At 44.4% G+C, this 21,233-nt stretch overlaps 3 protein-coding genes across 5 annotated transcripts in view; 1 reads left to right on the top strand and 2 right to left on the bottom strand.

Annotated features, from left to right (window-relative positions):
• nid1a (nidogen 1a) overlaps positions 1-5,238 on the bottom strand; it is a 21,890-nt gene extending 16,652 nt beyond the window's left edge. Inside the window, exons 1-6 of one of the 2 annotated variants that reach the window (XM_083658136.1) lie at positions 5,011-5,238; positions 2,000-2,302; positions 1,644-1,870; positions 1,172-1,491; positions 551-691; positions 172-423 (exon numbers count right to left, since the gene is read on the bottom strand). In XM_083658136.1, the coding sequence (XP_083514262.1) occupies positions 172-423; positions 551-691; positions 1,172-1,491; positions 1,644-1,870; positions 2,000-2,302; positions 5,011-5,223 (1,456 nt within the window). In that variant the 5' untranslated portion in view covers positions 5,224-5,238. Of the gene's footprint in view, positions 1-171; positions 424-550; positions 692-1,171; positions 1,492-1,643; positions 1,871-1,999; positions 2,303-2,467; positions 2,569-5,010 lie in introns of those variants that run through there. The other variant, XM_083658137.1, reaches the window with a different exon arrangement.
• Positions 5,239-10,440: 5,202 nt separating this feature from the next.
• Positions 10,441-15,726, top strand: gpr137ba (G protein-coupled receptor 137Ba). 2 transcript variants are annotated; one of them, XM_083658084.1, is made up of 7 exons: positions 10,441-11,116; positions 11,903-11,952; positions 13,082-13,271; positions 13,868-14,014; positions 14,286-14,414; positions 14,564-14,685; positions 14,816-15,726. In XM_083658084.1, the coding sequence occupies exons 1-7, from the start codon at positions 10,730-10,732 to the stop codon at positions 14,934-14,936; spliced, it is 1,146 nt and encodes a 381-aa protein (XP_083514210.1). In that variant the 5' UTR covers positions 10,441-10,729; the 3' UTR covers positions 14,937-15,726. The 2 variants fall into 2 exon arrangements, with proteins under 2 accessions (XP_083514210.1, XP_083514209.1); XM_083658083.1 differs by having other exon boundaries at positions 10,442-11,116; positions 13,049-13,271.
• A 1,142-nt stretch (positions 15,727-16,868) lies between these two features.
• egln1a (egl-9 family hypoxia-inducible factor 1a) overlaps positions 16,869-21,233 on the bottom strand; it is a 29,198-nt gene continuing 24,833 nt past the window's right edge. The window contains exons 3-5 of the mRNA XM_083658738.1: positions 18,133-18,269; positions 17,576-17,643; positions 16,869-17,392 (exon numbers count right to left, since the gene is read on the bottom strand). Of these exons, the coding sequence (XP_083514864.1) occupies positions 17,337-17,392; positions 17,576-17,643; positions 18,133-18,269 (261 nt within the window). The 3' untranslated portion in view covers positions 16,869-17,336. The remainder of the gene's footprint in view (positions 17,393-17,575; positions 17,644-18,132; positions 18,270-21,233) is intronic.

Genomic DNA, 21,233 nt, shown 5'->3' with positions numbered 1-21,233 from the left:
AACCGCTAACATTTGTGTACCAAACGTTATGGTCATAAAACATAATCCATCATCACGGTCATCACCGTAAAAAAAAACTAGAATGAAGCATGAAAATCGAAATGAGAACTCAATGGACCTCACATTGTCACGATTTGTCAGCCTGTCCAATCGCAGAAATCATTCCCTCACCTATAATACTGAAGCCATTCTTGAAGCCAGGCTGCTCCAGAGCGAACGCCCATCCGATCACGCCGCCGATGCCCGCCAGCGGCTGAAGCGAGGGGCCCAGGTCGACGGGGATGTCACTGATGGCCACGTAGGAACGCCCGTCATTAACCACTACGTACGAGTGTAGATCGTTGCTGGTGAACTCCACTGGAGAGGGAGCGTTACCCACGTGCACCTTTCCTTGCACTTTGCCATTCATCCTCTGGGGCTTCCCTGCAACAAATCAAAATACCGTTAAAGCACTAGGCAAGATTTGATTTGATGTCAAATCACAAAGTGGGGGGCCGGAACAGAGAAGAACGCCCCCATCCCTACTGACTGGGACAGGGGGGCCGCGTACCTTCTGCCACACATTGGAATCCATTGCCATAGAAGCCAGGCCTGCAGTGACAACAGTATCCACTAGAGTAGTCCTTGCAGTCTGCGAAGGTGGAGCACTTCTTTCCAACGTTCGCACACGTCCCAAAGTTGTACGAGTACACTGGAAGGAGAGAAAACAGGCATGATAAAGATATTATTGGAGCAGAGCAATTTAGAGAGAGAGAGTGGTGTCAGCGGAGGACCAAAATGCATGACTCATTAGCCAATGAACAGCCAGGAAGGGGTCTTGCGCTACTTTTGAATGTTAAAATAAAGCTGATAATGTACAATTTGATTCAAACAAAAACAAAAAAAATCAAAGTACAACACAAACTGTCCATTTTGCTGCAACTCGACAGTGCTGCTTAATCCAGGACCTTACTTCCTGGAACTCTTGAGAGTAAAAAACTGGTCCATTGGAGTGAATGGAGATGTTGCGACTCTTCAATATACATGGCTCTGGATTGGAGTATAGCTAATTGATTTAATAACCCATACTGATGAAAAAAAGCAACGTTTTTGAATTGTATGCCAAAGTTCTGGTGAGAAATCTACCACAAACAGGTGGGAAAAGACGTTGTCAGTAGTTCTACGGACCCACCATTTACATTTATGTCTCCGTCGCCGTCCACCACCACCACTTCAGGGTTGACGGGCTGAAAGTCCCCCTGGTGTGGCTGGAACTGAACCGGGTGGACTAAGATCTGGCCCTCTGCCTCAAAGGGAGGGTACTCCACTTGCTGTCCGCCAGCATACGCAGGCCTCTGTGGTTCAACAGCCTCCTCGTAGCCCTCCGGGACCCTCTGCTGCGACGAGGCTTCAGCGGGCAGGTCAGTGACCTCACCTGGAGCCACGTTGCTAAAGTACGGAGACGTTCCGATCTCGAACACATACACCCCCCGCAGGCCGGAGTTGGTCTCCCTAGAAAGGGAAAGACGATGCTGTATCACTTTGTGAGGTGAAAACACATTTTCCAGTTGCTGATTTTGCTGCTCTTGAAATTGTATCCAGCCAACAACGCGTGTCAGGAAAGTGTCTTCCTGTGTTTGACGAGCACTGTCTGGTACACTTACTCTGCTAAAGCCCTGACGGATGCCTCGTCATCAGTGGTGACGCGGTAGTACGGCCCCTGACTCGAAAACAGGAAACCAGTGACCAGGCCCTTACTGAAGCCGGCGTGCGCGATCACACTTCCGTCCCCTACTGGCGTGGAAGAAAACTGCACCCCATCTCTTGGGTAAAGCACAATGGCATATGAGGCGGTCTCCAGGGATGCAATCACCAGCTGGAAGGTGTTCCTCTGTGAAATACAACATTAAAGATGACCATATAGAATGACATACGACGATATAGAATTACGCACGTATTTGAATAGCGACGTGATGCATAACGCGTGTATTGTATCGTATCAAATCGTATCGTATCGTACCTTCTTGTCGATGCCATCTCCTCTGCTTGGAGGTTCATGGGTGGCGACATCTACCCAGGTGATCACCACAGCGTGGGTGGGATCTACCTCGTCGTCTTCGGGGAAAGCCCTGTTGACGTGTTCGGCCGCCTGTCGCAGGGTGGCGGGACTGTTGTCCTGACGGAAGTAGACTTTGCCCACGCCATCGCTGGTGTCCAGGTCTCCCTGCAGAGCTGCGATCATGGCAAACTTCGGGGGCATTTTGCCAAGATACGCCAACTCACTCGACGGCTGCGTTGTGGCAACAAAGCCATTGGTGTTAATCTGAAATTATAAACAACTCAAGTTAGTAAATGGGCACAACAACAACAACAAGAGCTCAGATCACCGTAACACTGTATGACTTTCACCGTCTTTTACAACGAAACTAGCACATGCGAGGACTCTCCCCCCCCCGTAGAGGCTAAACACCGTCTGGGTTTGACCCACTTTGATCTCGATTCCAAACTCGTTAGCCTAATGATCCGAGTCAGCTGCTATGGCCCACCAAGGCACTAATGAACAAACAAGATGTCATTTAACATGGTATTTTACACACTTAGAGAGTTTAACGTGAGCACACGCAGGGCTTGTAAAAAGAAAGGAAAAAGATGGAAAACACACACACACACACACACACACACAGCGTGCACACACACACACTGCACAAGGGGCTCCTCCACTTCCTGACCAGCCGGGGGGAAACAAGCGCACTATTCCTGGCCAGGGCCACACAGTTTCCTGTCCTGACGTTCCAGCCCCAGAGCGCCCAGAGAGATTCCACACTAATCTGTAATCTTCATCACAGAAACTTCCTGCCCCGAAATGCAAAGATAGAGCTGGGAAAATGATTAGGGATCCAGATCTCACGGAACTATTGCAGTCACTGTGAGAGAGATCTTAAACGTTAATGTAGCTCTGTTACCAGGATTTGATATCATCTGAACATTCAGGGAGGAGACAGCGAGAAGAAGCCTTCCTGATTATTAGAAAAAGTCATTTTTCCTATAAACATGTCTGGCCTAAAAAAAAAGGGAAAAAAAAAGGCATGACTGTTCCCCCACAGGGCATAGGCAGTTCACAGCAGGCACCGGCTGGCTCATATTGAGCTTCGTGAATGAAAGGATTCGACAGGCTATTTGACCGCAGAGTAGGGGAATATGTTTTGAGGCGATGCAGGCCTAATTTGGACCTAGTCTGCACAGCAATGGGAAAGCCCCCCCCTAGTGTGCCTGACTGTCATAATAAAGAATTAAATGTTTCTCCAGGCTCATGCTTTAACCATGAGTCTTATGACTCCACAGTTCTCTGACAGCAGCTGAGACTCAGAATACCATGAAAGGCCTTTCTCTACAAGGCAACACTTAAAGCTGCATGACTGACTATAGTAATGAGTAAAGATCAAAGATGACATTATCTCTATCAAAGCATTGTTATGATTGGCCAATCTTGTGCTGGTAGTAAATTGTTTTTTTCCCCAGACCAGTATAGATTAAATCCTTTGTAAAATAGGGTGTATTGCATAATTGCATAAATATTAAGAGAACTATATGAAAATCTGATGATAGATATTGGCCACCTTTTCAAAATAGATATAGAAAGCTGTGGCAAATGTTCAGTGATTAATTTAAAAAAGTATTTTGTATGAAATTTGATAGCAGCTACTACAGCGCAATTGAAACAAGGATGCAGCATTTTTCTTTGAAAAGGAGATAAAGGCCTATTTGTCTGTCCACCAGCACAAAAGTGCAGCTTTGAGCCAAATGTTGCTACTGCTCTTTTTCCAAGTCTATTAAACACTCCACATAACTAGTTACCACCAGCAAGTTGTGAAACAAATAAAAAGTTTTAAAGATGAAAATGATCACTCCACTTAAAGGAACACTCTGCCCATTTTCAACCAGCTTTGTATCATTAGAACATCAGTAGTATATCAGAAAACTGTAAACTGTTTTGAAGTCTGTCATTTAATTTGACAGTTATTGAGTGTTAAAGTGTGGACCAGTGACATCACTGGTCCACACTAACTCAAATTAATAACTCATTAACTCAAATCAACTCTCAATAACTGTCAAACTAGATGAATGATGAATAGTTTGACAGTTATTGAGAGTTGATTTGAGTTAATGAGTTATTAATTTGAGTTAGTGTGGACCAGTGATGTCACTGGTCCACACTTTAACACTCAATAACTGTCAAATTAAATGACAGACTTCAAAACCGTTTACAGTTTTCTGATATACTACTGATGTTCTAATGATACAAAGCTGGTTGAAAATGGGCAGAGTGTTCCTTTAAGGTAGCCTATGTTTCTTTCATGACAAAATAATAATTGTTTGAATTATTATTAGAGATTATTTAGGGCATGTCAGTCATCCTAAAAGTATGAACATCAGCAGCAAGAAGCTTTGAGATAAACTAGCAACAACCAAAATCAACTCAAAATCTCAACATGCCATTTCAGCCTAACATATTATGAAGTAGCTAGCGTTACATATTTGGTTCAAAGTGTGTCTGTGTGACCACACCCCCCACAGAGGGGTATGTGAAGGTCACGAGGAGTGTAGCTTATGTATTTGAGATGGATTGCAAAATAAAGGTCCTTTTCCAGTACTTTGACCTGGATCAACAGCAAAACGATAACATCGGGAAGCTGCTGTAAGAATGCGCGACCACATGCATTCCAATGTATTCCAGCCACTGATCAGAATTTCCAAATGCCAGGAGTGGGGGAGAGGAGGGTAAAAAAAGCATAGTGCCAGGTGCAACTTCCAGACCTAATCTGAAGATGAATGAAACAGACTGAAGTGAGAAACATCTTCTCCTTTCTGGTCCTATAGGTCACTATTGTATGCGCAATTGCGCACAATGGATAGCCGTTTCCAGTTTACCCAAGCATAGGCTAGTGTGTAAATCCCGTGCGTTTACACCAGACTGACCATGGCTGATGATGATGATGAAGCTATAGCGTAGCAAGTTTGCAGTGAACTTACAAAGATGTTGTTGAAAGTGCCATCATAAAACAAGACTGGCTTGTCCAATGGAAGTTGGTGCGTCCGGTCATTCCCTGGTTCCAGTATCTGGTCTCTTGCGCTTGGACCGAACGGGAAAAGCTCCCCGCGTGTTATACTGTGTACCGACGCCACAAGTCCCAGAAGAAGAGTCACACAGTCACAGACAAGCCGCCCTTGCTCCTGCCAACCCATTGTCGCGGTTTTAGAGAGCGTGGGGCAGTCGTAGAGGTCCTTGAAGCCAGGTTGAAGGGAGAGTGGCTCTTCTGCGGAAGGGGGAGTAGAGAGGTCCAGTAGGGCTGGAGAGGCAGCATGGGGCGGAGCGTTGCTTCCACTCCTAGAAAGAGGAATGACGAATGAGAGGTAGTATACAATCCTTTTTCTTGTTGTTGAACTAAATCACACTCGTGACTTGGTGTGATTATGATCTTGATTCTACACGGGCCTGATCGAGTTAATTTAATTGAATAATAACCAGAAGTATGCTTTGATGGCGTTTTTAGGCCCACTCTGGACAACACAAAACAAAACAGGCAGAGGCATGACAAGCTGGTTCAAAGGTGGAGAGGATAGAGGCAGACACTGGGGTCAGTGTGTCATCATCCTAGGTTTTAAACACTTCACTTGCAACTTGGGAATAATGAGGGCATTAAAGGAACACTGCAGTCGATTTTCAAGCAGCTTTGTATCATTACAAAATCAGTACTATATCTGAAAACTGCAAACAGTTTAGCAGACATTCATTTCGTTTGACAGTTATTGAGAGTTCAATTGATTTAAGTTGTGGACCATTTGGGCAGGAATGACCTCACTGGTCCACAACTTGACTCAAATCAACTCTCAATAACTGTCAAACTAAATGAATGTCTGCAAAACCGTTAACCGTTTTCAGAGATACTACTGATTTTGTAATGATACAAAGCCGCTTGAAAATCGATTGAGTGGTCCTTTAAGAGAGAACAGCCAAGGCCATCATTCTGACTGTGGACGGTCAGGTATTATAATACAGGGGCCAGTGTGTGGGGATCGAGGTTCCAAAGTGTCTCCAGGAGGACAACACTAGGAGCTGTGTGTGTCTGTGTTGGGAGAGATTTGGACTCGAGCCAAGAGGCCATCAGAGCATAGACATCAGAGCATGGACCAGTTCCTGGCAACAGAGCCCTCGTGGCCAATTGGATTGAAACATTATATAAAGGAGAAATATCACAGAGCACTGTACCATACGCTAATCATTTGAGGTATGCCGCAGCCAGTGGCTATCAAACCCCAACCCCAGCTGGGATAATGAGGGGTGTGCTGGTAATGTGGCTGTTTGGACTGTTTTGGGCTTCATTGATAAAACAGAAGGCATGAACAGCCGCAGTAGGTATTTTTTGCTGCTCTCTAGCTGCCCCCCCAATTATTGGAATTGTCTGAACTGTTGGAGAGTCCAGAGTCTCTCAAGTTGAACCCAGCACATCTCGATCCGCTGTTAGCAGTCATCCGAGTCAATGGTTCTCAAGTGGTTTCATGTTACAGACCCTCAAATAGAAACACATAAGGCCACCAACCCCCCATTTGATCATATATTTTGTCTCAGGGACCCGTATAGGAGAAGGTTCAGCTGCTGTTGATTTTGTGGTTGTTTGCGAGTGCGACTGTCTACACTGTGAAGATAACAGTGGTGAGAATGAAAACAACTATGCAACACCATCAATGACAGCTAAGATATTTTGATAGACTAGCACCATGTAGGAAATAGTTTGAGAAGGAATAGGTAACATGTAGCAATAGTAGGTTTGAAAAAGTTTTTTTCTTTTCTTTTTTTAATTAAAGATGTTAGTTCAAGAAGGGCCCAGGTGTAGCCTGAAAAGGTGAGTTTCTCTACTCTCTGCCTATAAGACCTAATGACAAATGTGCTGGTTCCTCCGTACTCTGGCCCTGTCTTTCTCTCTTTTCTCCTCAGGCGACCCTCAGCTGTCATCTTGGGCCTGACTCTCATCACTGCTGCTGGCCCGGCTCGTCCGGTCGTTCGCCTGAACAGGCCCTGTTCAGACCACCTAACGTGTGTCTTGGGTGATCCGATCGCAAGTGGACAGCTCTAAGTATGCCTGTTCACACATGGCATTTCACTCTCCATACTGGTATGACCTCACCCACTTATGTTAAACAATTCTGTACCAAGCCATATTTTATACAAAAAATCGATAACACTTTACAATAAGGGGACATCATTAAATGGTTAGCTAATTTAATTAACAGCCTTGAGCATAAGCTTGCTCACGGTATCTTCATGCCTCAACCCAACCACAATCAGGCCCGTATCTAGACTGCCACACTAGGGTGGGCTGGTAGGGGGCAACTTTGGCGGTAGGTTGCCAGAGGTTGTGGGTTCGGGGATGGGGATTAAATTGCATTATATTCAGTGGCGCTGGAAGTACTTTTAGGTAGGAATGGACTCTCGGTGCTGCCTGCAAGGGCAGCGCCGAAGAAAATTTGACGTTTTTTGGACTTTCATCCAAGAATATTTAATTTTAAATTAACATTAGGATTATACTGTTGTGATGTCATTATTCAGTATCTTCTCCTTTTCTCACTCACTTTCATGTAACCACCTGCTCTCCCTTTAGTCGTTTTACACTACAACAGACAGCAACACAGGCATAAACACTGAACCAAATTGTTCCAGTAGGAGTCACCATTCTGTTTTGGGTCACCAAACTGTAAGTAGGAACTTTCACTCAGGTGACAGGCCAGTGTTTACATTATTATTGTCAAAACTATTAGCAAACTACCGTATGTACAAACTAACTATTTACAAAACTATTGCTATATTTCCAAGACGTTTAGTCTTATTCAAATTCAAACTGAAAAGTGACAAAGAAAACTACTTTGAAAGCAGATTGACTTACCCTAAAAATAAATAAAAATACTTCATCCAGTTTAAAATAATCAACTCCATAACATTTCTTTTCATTGGATGATCTTATTTCTCAAATCAAATTAAAGACTAGTGCAGTGAGACTTAACCATAGCTAAAAACTATTTGCCATTTAGCCTTCAAACCTATATTTACAAGACTTTTAGTCTTATTCAAACTCAAACTGAAATTAAAACTTTGAAAGCAGATTGACTTTGTTACCCTAACAAATAAATAACAATCCTTCATCCATAGTTTAAAATAATCAACTCCATAATATTCTTTGCATTGGATGAGCTTATTTCTCAAATCAAATTAAAGCTATAACTACTGTTAGGTGCCCTAAACTAACTAACCCAGTGGTCTCCAACCTTCGGGTCACGACCCTAAGTGCGGTCGCCTGGAATTCAAAAAGGGAGATACAAAAAAAAAAAAAAAAAAATTTTTTTTGGGTGGGCAAGATTAATTTTTGGGTGGGCATAGCCCACCCCTGCCCCCCCCCTAGAATCGGCCCTGACCACAATACCTAGTTAACATGAACACTATTAGTAAATGATAACTAGACACATTAGTTAACTGTTAATTAAGGCTTAGTTAATGTACCTTTATTGTAAATTGTTACCCAAAAATCTTCTCAGACAGTGTTCCATAGGACACAATCTTAAATCTTATTAAATGGGATGTGTGTTCTGATGTGGGATGCATTTGTGACGTCCTTAATATGAAAACGTTTGGTTACACACAATCAAGACTTCACACACACACACACACAGTAGTCTCCACACAGCCTCTCCAGCCTGAATACTGTGGTGCCACCTCCTGGTCACTTTGTGGAATCTGCATCTCTGGTTTCAAAATTGACTTTCTCCATGCACCCACATTTCCTGAGAGGAATATAAACAGATATTGGTAGATTCACATCATTGATATAAGTATTTAGCTATTCTATCCTTCAACAAAATATTACAAGGCTAATTTTCAAGCATTTGAAATACTGTGGGGAAAAATGTATAGTACTACTACTAATAACAATAAATAATCATACATAATACTGGTAGTAATAATAATACTAATCATCATCATCATCATCATCATATTAATCACATGACTTGCCAATCGTGCTATTATGTGTGACACTGGTATTGTAAAATGACAGCAGTTCATCCAAGATTTAAACTAATACTGTCCTCAATATGATAACATTGTTGGGATACACATAGGGCCCCTCTTCCCATTGGCTGATGGGATATTTACCCTGGGCCCTGTGATGTCATTAGCTGTGACCTGTTAGTGTTTGAGTGAGTCTGTTTTCTCTGAGCATGTTGCCTGGGAACCAGTGGACTGACCATGGTAGGAAACTCGGAAACTCTGTGAACACGCGTTTTGATGGCAGAGTGGCTGTCTAATTATTTTGTATCACTTTCATTCATTCATTCATTCATTCATTCATTTTCCCCGAAATCCTTTGTTTCTTTTATTCAAAAACGCTTACGGATAAACAGATTAACTGTGCGCTTAGGTTTGAGAAGAAAACAAAGCTACTCTTAACACATCGCTGACTCACACACATTAGGGACTAAACAAAGTATCTCATATCTAACCTTTCTATTCAAATTGCAGTGTCGCAGACACGAGGAACGTAGATGCTAACGTCCTTGTGGGTGTGTGGGTGGGGGCGGCGGCCGTGGGTGTTGAATGACCGATGAATGGGTGGAGTCAAAGGTGAGGTAGAGTGACCTCCATCCTTGGCTCTCCTCGTGTTCACATGCCCCCCGTCCTGCAGAACAACAAAACCCCACTACGACCAACAACCATAACAACCTCCGATGAGCTTTGTGTGTAGATCAGCAGCTCCTTTCTGCATCCTAACTAAACCCAGTTCTGCTGGGAGCCCACTCTCATCTGCGCCTAAAGTCGTCTATTTGAGCATAATCTGTAGCTGTTTTCACCCATAACACTCAATTTGCGCTCTTCTTTCACAGCATAGCAACTCAGTGATACCAGACAAATTATATTATTCATGTCGCTTTTTGCCTTCGCAAAGTTATAGTTTAATAATCAAATACATCGACTTTATTTATAGTATGTGTTCCATTGATTATTACACTCGGACGTTACAGTGTCGAGTGATGAAATAAGAGAGTTGGCAAATAAAACATGTGGGGGTTATTTTGTATTATGATGTTTTTTCATGTTTCAAATGCCATGTGGTGAATATAAGAGCAGCATCTCCTGGGAACGGAGCAGTGGTGGGAAGCCCCATCACAGGGTTAAAGGTACAGTAGCATGCGTCAGCTGGTTGCGTAGCAGGGATGGGGGTGGGGTGGGTAGAGACGAGACGGAGGGGTGGGCTGGGCGGTGTGCAGTATGAGGGGAGGTGGTCCTCTCAGACACAGCCACGGCGCAGCTTCCTGCACTGCTCCTCCTGACAAACGGCTCATTCTCGACACCGATCATGTGCCCCGGCCTCTGGCTCGCACAGCGCTGCAGCAGGAAGTTAGCCTTGTTCTCCCCTCCCCTGCCTCTCTCCTCTCCCTGCTCCTGACACCCACCACCCCCTCCTCCTCCCCTCCCATCTCACGCCCTCTCTCTCCCTCCTCATCCTCTCTCTCTCTCTCTCTCTCTCTCTCTCTCTCTCTGCCGGGGCGTGAGTGCAGCCTGTGCGTGCAGAGCTGTAGTCGAGGAAGACGGGGAGGGAGGGGGGAAGAGAGAGACCAGGGAATCAGCCTGCACGAACACCGCAGAGGAGAGGCCCCCCGAGCCTTTGCTTCCTTCCCCCGGCCGGCGCAGGGAGAGCCAGACATGGAGGCCCGGGAGAGGGAGCAGCAGCCGCCGCCGCCGCCGGAGGACGAGTCCCTGCCTCCCCCCACCCTCAGCCCGGCCGTGCCCCCCTACGTCACGCTGGGCCTGACGGTGGTGTACACCATCTTCTACTCGCTGCTCTTCGTCTTCATCTACGTGCAGCTGTGGCTGGTCCTGCGCTACCGACACAAGCGCTTCAGCTACCAGACCGTGTTCCTGTTCCTCTGCCTGCTGTGGTCAGCGCTGCGCACCGTGCTCTTCTCCTTCTACTTCAGGAGCTTCGTGACGGCCAACACTCTGGGTCCCTTTCCCTTCTGGCTGCTCTACTGCTTCCCCGTCTGCCTGCAGTTCTTCACCCTCAGCCTCATGAACCTTTACTTTGCACAGGTGAGTGGGCTCGAACAGGGAGCGGGTTTCATGTGTGTCACGTTGCTGCTGCGCCACCTGCAGCGTTGGCCTGGCAGGTATGCTATTCTGAAAATGGAGTCTGAAGAGATGTGTGTCGTGATTCAGGAGCCACTGTTTTACTGAGATCTGAGATCACACACAGAAGTGCCTGTCCAGTAAGTGAGACCATCATCACCTTCATGTGAACCAGAGGCTGGGAAGCTTTTGGAGAAAATGACCAAAATGCCACATCAAAATCACACTTCCTGATTTGCCTGAGAGTTGCACTTAGGAAAGTCCCACAACTGGTTTATCATTGACCATAACGCTCATCGTCAGCAATATGACGACACCTGACAGAAAGCTGTCTGGTAAACAATGTGCTTCAATATTGTAATAAAAGTGTGTACCAGTGTAATACACTCGCATCCTTTATCTGTTGATGTAATCCAAGCAGCAGATCATACTGATCTCTGCTTTAGCCTCTACCTAATGCTTATTTTAGCATAACACTGCTGCGCTGATTTGAGCAACAGTTGCGGGTGACAGACAGGTGAGGTGCAAAGCCTTACGCGTGGCACTGATGTCTGGTAACTGCGTAGCTACTATCTACACTTCAAACTAGGCTATTTTGAATAATAGACAGGTTCCTGTTTCAGAAGAACTTTTGGTTCTCCTGAGGAGCCAGAATACAGAAGTGAAAATGGCTTTTCATAATAGTATGACGCATTTTGCTTTGTTCCATTTTTTTTTAATTATTTGTAATAAATGATTTTCTCCCGACAGGTTGTTTTCAAGGCAAAGTCTAAATATGCACCAGAGCTTGTGAGATACAGGTAAGACCAATCACCGGAAAGTCTTTGTTACACTTTATTTGGATAGCTCAGTGTTGGTACTCAACTACATCGGGTGACACAAAGTAGAAGTTCAACCAAGTATCACATGCTTATTTGGTCCATATAACCCTGACCTTAGCCAATTCCCATTCTAAACCTAAACCCACCCCTATTTCTAACATTAACCCCAACCCTAAGATATAACGGTAACGCTTTAGAATACAGCCCGCACACTACCCTGTAAGTACAGGGTAACAAGATCTGTTCTTACAGGGTAAGTACGGGGTACAAAATCTGTACTTACCGGGTAAGTATGGGGTACAAGAAGGGACTTACAGGGTAAGTATGGGGTACAAGATGTGAATTACCCTGTAATGACAGTGTAACTACAGGGGCGCGGCCTGTATTCTAAAGCAGTGTTAATTCCCTCATAGGTACATACTAACTACAGTGTAACTACAGGGGCACAGGCTGTATTCTAAAGCAGTGTCAATTCCCCCGTAGTTACATAGTAACTACAGTGTAACTACAGGGGTGTGGTAAAGTCACATCTTGTACCCTGTGGTACAGATGTGGTACCCTGTACTTACCCTGTGAGCACAGATGTGGTACCCTGTACTTACCCTGTAGATTTGGTACCTGTGCTTACAGGGTAAATTCACATCTTGTACCCCGTACCTACCCTCTAAATACAGATTTTGTACCCTGTACTTACCCTGTGAGCAGAGATCTTGTTACCCTGTACTTACAGGGTAGTTTGTGGGCTGTAGTCTAAGGCGTTAGCGATATAACCCTAGCCCAGACACTGAATATCTACTACAGACTACTTTTCACTTGAAACTCAGTTGACGTTTTAGTGCCATATCATAGTCACTTGATATGAGTATCAACATTGAACTATCAAAATAAAGTTTGAACAAAATCTTTAGTGAATGATTTGCATAGCATGATCCAAAAGTGTCAAGTTTAAAGTGAAGTAAACCAACGTGAAAATAATAGCTGAAGTGTGCACTATAATCACTTCTGCGATCGTGTGATGGATACGTGTATAATAACACTGAGTTCCCGTATTGTCGTTACCTGATCGGATCCCCAGGCTGCCGCTGTACCTGCTCTTCCTCTCCATCAGCCTGGTGTTTCTGGTCGTGAACCTGGCGTGTGCCCTGCTGGTGAGGATGTCCTCTGCGGAGCCCCGGACCGTCGTGCTCGTGAGGGTCGCCATCAACGACACGCTCTTTGTGCTGTGCGCCGTCTCGCTCTCGCTGTGCCTTTACAAGATCGCCAAGATGTCACTGGCCAACATTTACCTGGAGTCCAAGGTGAACATTTGGAAAAAGTAGAGGAATATCAAATAAGATATGCATTCTGACATCATCATCACAACAAAAATGGTTCCTGAAATCAAAAACTATTGTAGGCTACATATAGCACCTTTGTGAAGACTTAGCAATGCAGTGTCTTCCTTGTGCATGACTGGCTGTGCATGTGTAAGCTTGAATAACATCATTCACCTCCCCCAACCTTTCTACAAGTTTTGTGGTGTTATATGAATCTGTGGAAGTTAGTTAGACTTAGTAGTTTTGGCCAGTGGGCATGGAAAGTGAATCCGTTCTAAGTTGACCCCATGACCTGCAAGTTTTCTGCAAATCCATTCAGAACTTTTTGAGACATCCTCTCAAACAGACAAACGGGGGCGAAAACATGAACTCCGTTGGCGGTGGTACCAGTAACCAACCAACCAACAACTATTTTGAGAAAGAACTGTTGCCAGAAACTCATGACTCACTCCTCGAATGAGTCAATCCTGTCCTCAGATTAAAACAGAGGTTTTCTTTCATTTCATAGCGTTCTTCCTAAAAGGGCATGTGTGGTGGGTGATATCCGACTTCGCATTGAAACTCTTACATGTGTGCAGGGGACGTCAGTGTGCCAGGTGACAGTCATAGGAGCCACAGTCATCCTCTTGTACACATCCAGGGCCTGCTACAACCTGGTCGTCCTGGGTCTCTCCAACAAACGCATCAACTCCTTCGACTACGACTGGTACAATGTTTCAGACCAGGTAAACCACCAAAGGACAAATGAGAAACAGAAATAGTGCGAAAAGGATGTGCCTTTTCCCAAAGCAAAGTTCAGACCAATACCCAGTTGAACATAACTCTTTTTGATGTAGATTTATAGTGTAGCCTACAGTAGCATAAGTGGTACTAAGGAAAAATTAACACTTTTCAAAATATTACAGATTTTTGTATATAGAAGTAGTTCTTTACCTTGTGATGATCACAGAATACTACTTTACCCACCTTTTCAATCTCCACTGTATGTTCTCTCAGGCAGACTTGCGGTCGACTCTGGGTGATGCTGGCTACATTGTCTTCGGGGTGATCTTGTTCGTATGGGAGTTGCTCCCCACGTCTCTGGTCGTTTTCTTCTTCAGAGTCCGGCGGCCCAACCAAGACCGGGTGAGCTGAGGGATTACCTCGTCTTATTTGCCATAAAGGAACCGCGCAAAATTCTATCTGTGGGTTTTGTATCGCCATCATATTTCACGACATATCTTCCTAAATGCTAAATATCTAACGCGTCATGTTATGTCCGGCTCGGCCTGCAGAGTGGCTCGGGGCTCCCAGGGCACGTCTTCTCCTCCAGGGCTTATTTCTTCGACAACCCGCGGCGCTACGACAGCGACGACGACCTGGCGTGGAGCATCATCCCCCAGAACATCCAAGCCAGGTGACAACACCCTGATATGATTCTCAAAACAGTGCGCACGTTATGGGACTACGGTAAACGGGTAGAAATTAAGGTTAAAGGGCGTGCTTTCAACAACAGGATGATAATGGATGTCTTGTTTTCATCCCAGTTTGGCGGCCGACAGTTACGAGTGGGGGAGCCGTAGCAGCAGCATCACTGCCTACATGGGAGGGACTGGGGAGGACGCTCTCCACCTCCCTCCACCTCCAGAGGAGCTCAACCCTTACTGACTGCAGCTCTCGGCGGCTCACCTTTGACCTGTGGCTTGTTTTTTTTTGCACTCTTCCCCTCTGATGATGACTGACAGAGGGGACTGACAGAGGCTAACAGACTGAGGCACACAGGACTCGACGCCCCCCCCCCTCCCCCCACACAGACTTGATACATTCTATTTTGCATTATCTATTTTGTCTAGAAAACAAGAGTTAAAGGGATAGTTCACATTTTTTTAAAGCGTAGCCCTATTTGCTACTTACCGATGATGATGTTGATTGATGGAGTTCTTGCTCAGCACAGTCCATGCTGTTCCTCATAGCAGCTCTGGGAAGTTGGACAAAAACAAATGAATGCACGGTCAATGGGATCACGCTCCTGTAGGTACAAGCTGACTGAGGCTCACTCATTTCATCCACAGTGCACACAATGTCAATTTCAGTTTTTGCCCAACTTTCCAGAGCTACTATGATGGACAACTCTACTAATCAACATCATCTTTGGTAAGTAGCGAATAAGGCTATCCCTTCCATGGCCAGTACCTGTATATGAAGGTCCTCTTGCGGGACATTAATTTGCACACTCTTTGTACAAAACTATATGATCTGATTCCTTCTGACGACACCTAAAAGTTTTTCACTGTAGTTTATGAGAACACTGCTTAATATATATTTCCGAATCTTTAAATGTAATAATGTGCTGTATTATTATGTTAATGTATCGCATATGGACACGTGTACTCTTTCATACAACTGTGTTATATGGATGAGAGATTCATTTAATTCCTAATAAATACAGTTTATTGCTGCTGTGATGAAATCAGTTCATTTCCAGTATCGCAAATCATTTTGTGATAGATCGACTAGATCAAGGTGGGTGCTGCCTATTAAACTGTCAGAGAACAATTTATGACCTCAGTGATGATGTCACAATGTCTATGACATCACAATTTATTCCTATCCGGACAGGACACATGAGATCTTCACTTAGCCACTGATAGAGGTAAATCAAAGGTTGTTCTGATCATTAAAATGATCCCATAAGCCCCCATATTCTACCCTTTCCCAAGCTCATGCATTGTCCCTGCTTAGCTTGGGACACAGTATATATATATATATATACATCCTGTGTATATATATATATATACATCCTGTGTATATATATATATATATATATACACACGGTATATATATATGCATACATATACACACACACACACACACACACACACACACACACACATATATATATATAGAGAGTTCATTTGCAAAAACAGGTATCAGTTTGTATTTTTTATGGTTTCAAATTAGATATTGATGTATTTATATTGTAATTTATTTATTTTTGGTACATTTTTACTATCAATCACAACTAAAACATATTCATCTGGTAATTTTCACATAAATTACCTCAAAAATGTTTTGTATGTGCAGTCCAGGGAGTATCAAACAGGTGTTGTTTATTCATTTTAAGAATGGTGTTTACCTGTTTTTGCAAATGAACTCTTCATATATGTATATATATAGTATATTTATTGAAAGACCAGAATAATTTATTTCTGAAAGGCAACAGTCAGCTAACATGTGTTTTGAATGCTGTAAAATTCAGCAATACTACCAGGTGCACTGCTAGTAAGCCTCCTGCAGAGGACAGTGTGTGACAACAAATAGTGCCAAGAGATACCAGGCGAGGCAAATAATATGTACATATCTGAACTCTGACCACAAGCCTGAGAGCCAATGTCTTTTCCTCTAGAAGTTTAATAGTCATAATATTGATAACATTTCTGTTAGCTGGAACTGGACACTCAAAATAGTTAATGTGACTGACAGGAGAGGGGGAGTAGGGAGAGCGAGATCACAAATAACATGGATAGCATTCCAAAATGAACTCAAACTAAAGCCAGAAGTCGTTTCAGAAAAATGTGTTTTTAATTCAGATCACTCCTCACGTTATCAAAAACTCAAGCACATTTTTACCGTAGCTTATAACAGCTTATTCCATGTGAAAAGCATGAACACATCAAGCATAATGCAGAACACTGTACCTTTAAGGAATTAACTGCAAAAAACAATTACAGATGAAGTCTTTTAGTCTTTCTCAGCTTGATTCCTGTCAAGAGTTATTTTCTAAAAATGTCCCTAAAACAGTCTTTGCAGCACAATATCATAACATTCAAGGTCAGCTGGGTTGCCCAGGTTTGTCCAAATGCGAGGAGAAATCGGTATTTCTACGCATGGATCTTCCACCCACCCTGTTTAGCCATGTACACACACACACACACACACACTCACACTCACACTCACACACACACACACACACACACACACACACACACACACGCTCACTATATACAGTAGGCCACATTCTCAGGACAGAGCACTTGATGGCTGTTTGTAGGGGACGTGGGCTTCCCGCTAGCTGGGTTCTGATGGTTTGTTGAGTTCCACCCGGACTCCTTTTTCTCCAGCACCTGGACACACAAAGAGGAGAAAGAAAAGAAAAGCCACCCACTTGTGTTGTAATTGTGCGCTACATGGAAGTGGATAAAGTCAACAAACACACAAAACGATGCCGTGCAAAAAAAGCGTCACGAAAAAAACCCACCGTGTAAGGCTGAGATAACAGGAACAGGATTTTGCACATCAAAGCCTACCTGTTAAGTATTTCTCTTTCGCTCTGGCTCGCTCGTCTGCGTCGAAATACCACACCGTGATGGCATACCTGCGGAGACAGAGGAGGCAGTCAGATGGCGCAAGTTTAGGGCCCATATGATTTCCACAATGCAGAAAAAACGGACGAAATCATGGAATTTGGTAATAAAAATTGAATCAACATGGAATATTGCAGAATTCTCGATAATTTGGCTGAAATTGATAAAAAAAAAAAAGTAGGCCTAATTATCTAAATCAAAAGTAGACCTAATTATTGTAGTAAGCTGAATGATTTCCTAATTGTAAAATAGGCGTGGTCTAGCGTGCGCCCCTTACGTCACCTCACAAATTGGTTTCCACTTTGAGAAACGTGGAAGCGGTTGTCTCCAAAGCCACGTAAAATACATATATATACTGTATGTATATATATATATATAGATCGTAACCCCTAAATTAAAATTAAAATGGAAAAAACTAAGAATTTGAGGGGGGGGGATTTCATATGGTCATACAAGAGAGATGGGCGTTGGACATGCACAGGGCGGTGCGGGGCGCTGACCTGGTGGCGAAGGCGGGCTGGACCTCGTGAGGGTTCCGTCTGTCCGACCAGAAGAACAGCAGCCGGTCGAATTTGGGCTCAATGTCGGCAAACTGGGCCTTTCCTTCTGGGTAGATTCGAAGAAGGCCGCCGTGTTCCTGGAAGAGCAGAACAAGAAGAAACGGTCTCATTGTGTATACAATACAACTCAGGACAAAGCAATAGTAGCAATAGACAAAACTGTAGCCAGCACTTAAGACACTTTAGTGGAGTCTTTTGCAATGGAGCTCACCATATATATTGGGATTTGATTCCCATAGGGGTCACCCACATTCCAAAATAGGCACGCATTCAGGGTCAAAGGTCAGGGTAAAAAAAACCTTCAAAATAAAACCATCCTCTAAAAACGACATCTATTTTACAAAGATGCCATTCAACTACGCACGGTGTATAATGAGGTTTGTTCAATTATAAACATGGGACGACACAATGTTAAGGAAAAGGCTTGTCCCGCTGGAGGAAAGCTCAGGATAGGAAGCAGCAGCGGGGGGGACGGCCTTCCTGTGGAGGGATGGGAAGAATAAGCCACAGGAAAAGTGTGCTGGCGGGATAACGGACCTGGAGAGTGGAAAAGCAGATTGCAGCGACTGTGTGGTGGTTCAACTCTCACATGGCCGATACGATAGGCCCGTCTTCACACGCACAGCCAGCAGAGGGAAAAGGTTCACGCCCTTTATCAGAGTCACGCAATCCCTATATTTGCAGCACTTTCAATGAGGTGAATGCCAATGGTGGAACAAGAGAAAAAGGACTGCAGTTTTTCTGATTGCCAATGAATGTGCCATTGATTTTTAGCACATTATCATCATCATTATTATTATGATGATGATGATGATGATGATGATGATGATTATGATGATTATGATGATGATTATTAGTATTATTATCTGCAATTAATTGTGCGGCCCTAGTGTTTGTTTTGGGAAAGCAATTCAATGCCCATCCCTCATTTACAATCCACATACTCAACATAGTTAAAACCTGCATTTTGCAGTTTTAGGACAGAATTGCAATTGAAGAAATGTTCATCACATCTCACTGAAAGCAAACGGGTGAAAACATGACCTCCTCCCAGCCAACTACACTGGTGGAGGTAATAACTGGAACTGAACATGGACATTCCAAAGCCATCTCATTGTCTCATGAAGCATCGGTATCCAGGCAACCAGGTTCTATAAAAGAGGAGAGCTCACCGCACACCTGATGAAAACAGCCAATCAGAGACCAGATAGCAATTAACATATTCACATGTCCAACAGGGTGTCAGAACATGGCTTATTTGAATAATTAGGGGCAGCAAGTGAACATAACAATACAGATCATGAAAGAGCTTGCTTGATCAAAAGCAAACCATTAAAAGTCTAAACAGGGAAATATTTAGTATACTGTACAGTGTACATACAGAGAAACAGCCGACAACTGTGACTGTGTACTGTATGTCTGTCTCTCCTTCACGTACCTCAAGAACCGTTCTCTGAATGGTTTTGAAAACCTTCAGAAAAAAATTGTATTGAGCAAACTAGAGTAACACGTGAGCCTCCCGGAGTTATGCTCTGTTGGTTTATGTCTCTTGTTGACGACAGTTGACGGCTGGAGAGACGGCAACCGGTACGGGATGGGATTAGCACCCCATCTTGGCTCTCTCGTGAGGGAGAAATCCACAAACGCTACGGATTAGCCTCCTGAAAATCTGCGCAAAGATCGGCGCGGCCTGGGGTCCTTCAGGCTAGAGCGAGGTGCTCGACGCAGGTAAATGACGTGCAGCGCACAGGCCCTCTTGAGGCGTCTTTGAGGCATCCTCTCAGCCTCTGGATTGCCTTTGCCACGGGAGGGTCTGGTGAGACGAAGGAGGAGCACGGCCGGGAGTAACCCACAGAGCCTAGATCCTCCATGCACCGAAGGGCCAATACTGCGGCGTAGCACTAGCTCTATTGCAGCGGATTGGGCGTTCTCTCTTACCCCTCCCGCGGGCAACGTTGCAGACAGAGTAGTAAAGCTGATCCGTGAGCGGCTTCTGGGACGCGAGTCGGGGTCTTAATTGGCCTCGGCTGGGTCTACTGGGTGAGGGTGTATGATGTTGACAGACCGAAACACCTTACGACCCCAGATAACATCACTGATGACGCGTCCTAGCGCATGCGGCAGTAGTGTATTTGAGAATAATGAAGAATAAAAAAAATGTGCCTCTTGTCCTTGATTGTTCTGTATTGTTTATCTGATGTTGTGTGTTACTGTATGACATGTTTTTATAAGACCAGGGACCATGATGGAAATAATGTCATTCATTATCCAAAATAAAGTCATTCATTCATTCATTGGATCAACTTCAAACGCGGGGAGTGCACTGAGGGGGACCTGATGGAGTGCAGTGCGCACGCCTAGTCATACTGCCCCCTACTGGCAACACAAAAAGTGCTTTATCTCGAGAACCGGCCGATCGATTTCAAACTTGATGGGTGCGCTGCTGGGAAACCCGACAAGAGTGCGGTGCCAAATTTCATGCAATAATACAGACACGCACATAGTCATAGCCCCACCCTCTTCTGGCAACGTGCGATAGACTTCAAACTTGGCGGGTACACTGCTGGGGATCCAAGACAGCGCAGTGCAGAAATTCAGAATTTCGTGCAATTCGACCAATCAGAACGAGGCTTTCACGTATCTGAAAAACTGTTCGACTGATCGACTTCAAACTTATGGACACTGCACTAGTCATAACAAATTACCCATTAGTTGTGGTTCTTTTGTCAAAAGTGCCAACAGTAGATGATACGTCCCCTCACAGCCATGTGTTCATTCAACTCTTCTTGCAGCGTGGAATTCCCTGTGATGCTAAGCTAATGACTAGCCTCTGTTTAGCACCACTCAACACCAGCAGAGAGAATTAGGCCTAGCCATTCTACCACACACTATCTTCCACAGGCAAAACAGAGTTTCCTGTAATTAGATAATTCCCTGAGCAGGTCTGGAGGTCGAGTGTCTGAGGGAGAGGCTGGACCACAATCTCTCACGCACCTACGTGTCGTCCTTCCCGTCACCAGCAACAGACAAACACTGAAAAC

The sequence above is a fragment of the Poromitra crassiceps genome (assembly GCF_964638095.1).
Source record: "Poromitra crassiceps genome assembly, chromosome: 22".
Classification (NCBI taxonomy): domain Eukaryota; kingdom Metazoa; phylum Chordata; class Actinopteri; order Beryciformes; family Melamphaidae; genus Poromitra; species Poromitra crassiceps.
Note: the sequence above shows the minus strand (reverse complement) of the source record. Positions and strands in the feature narration are given on the sequence as shown.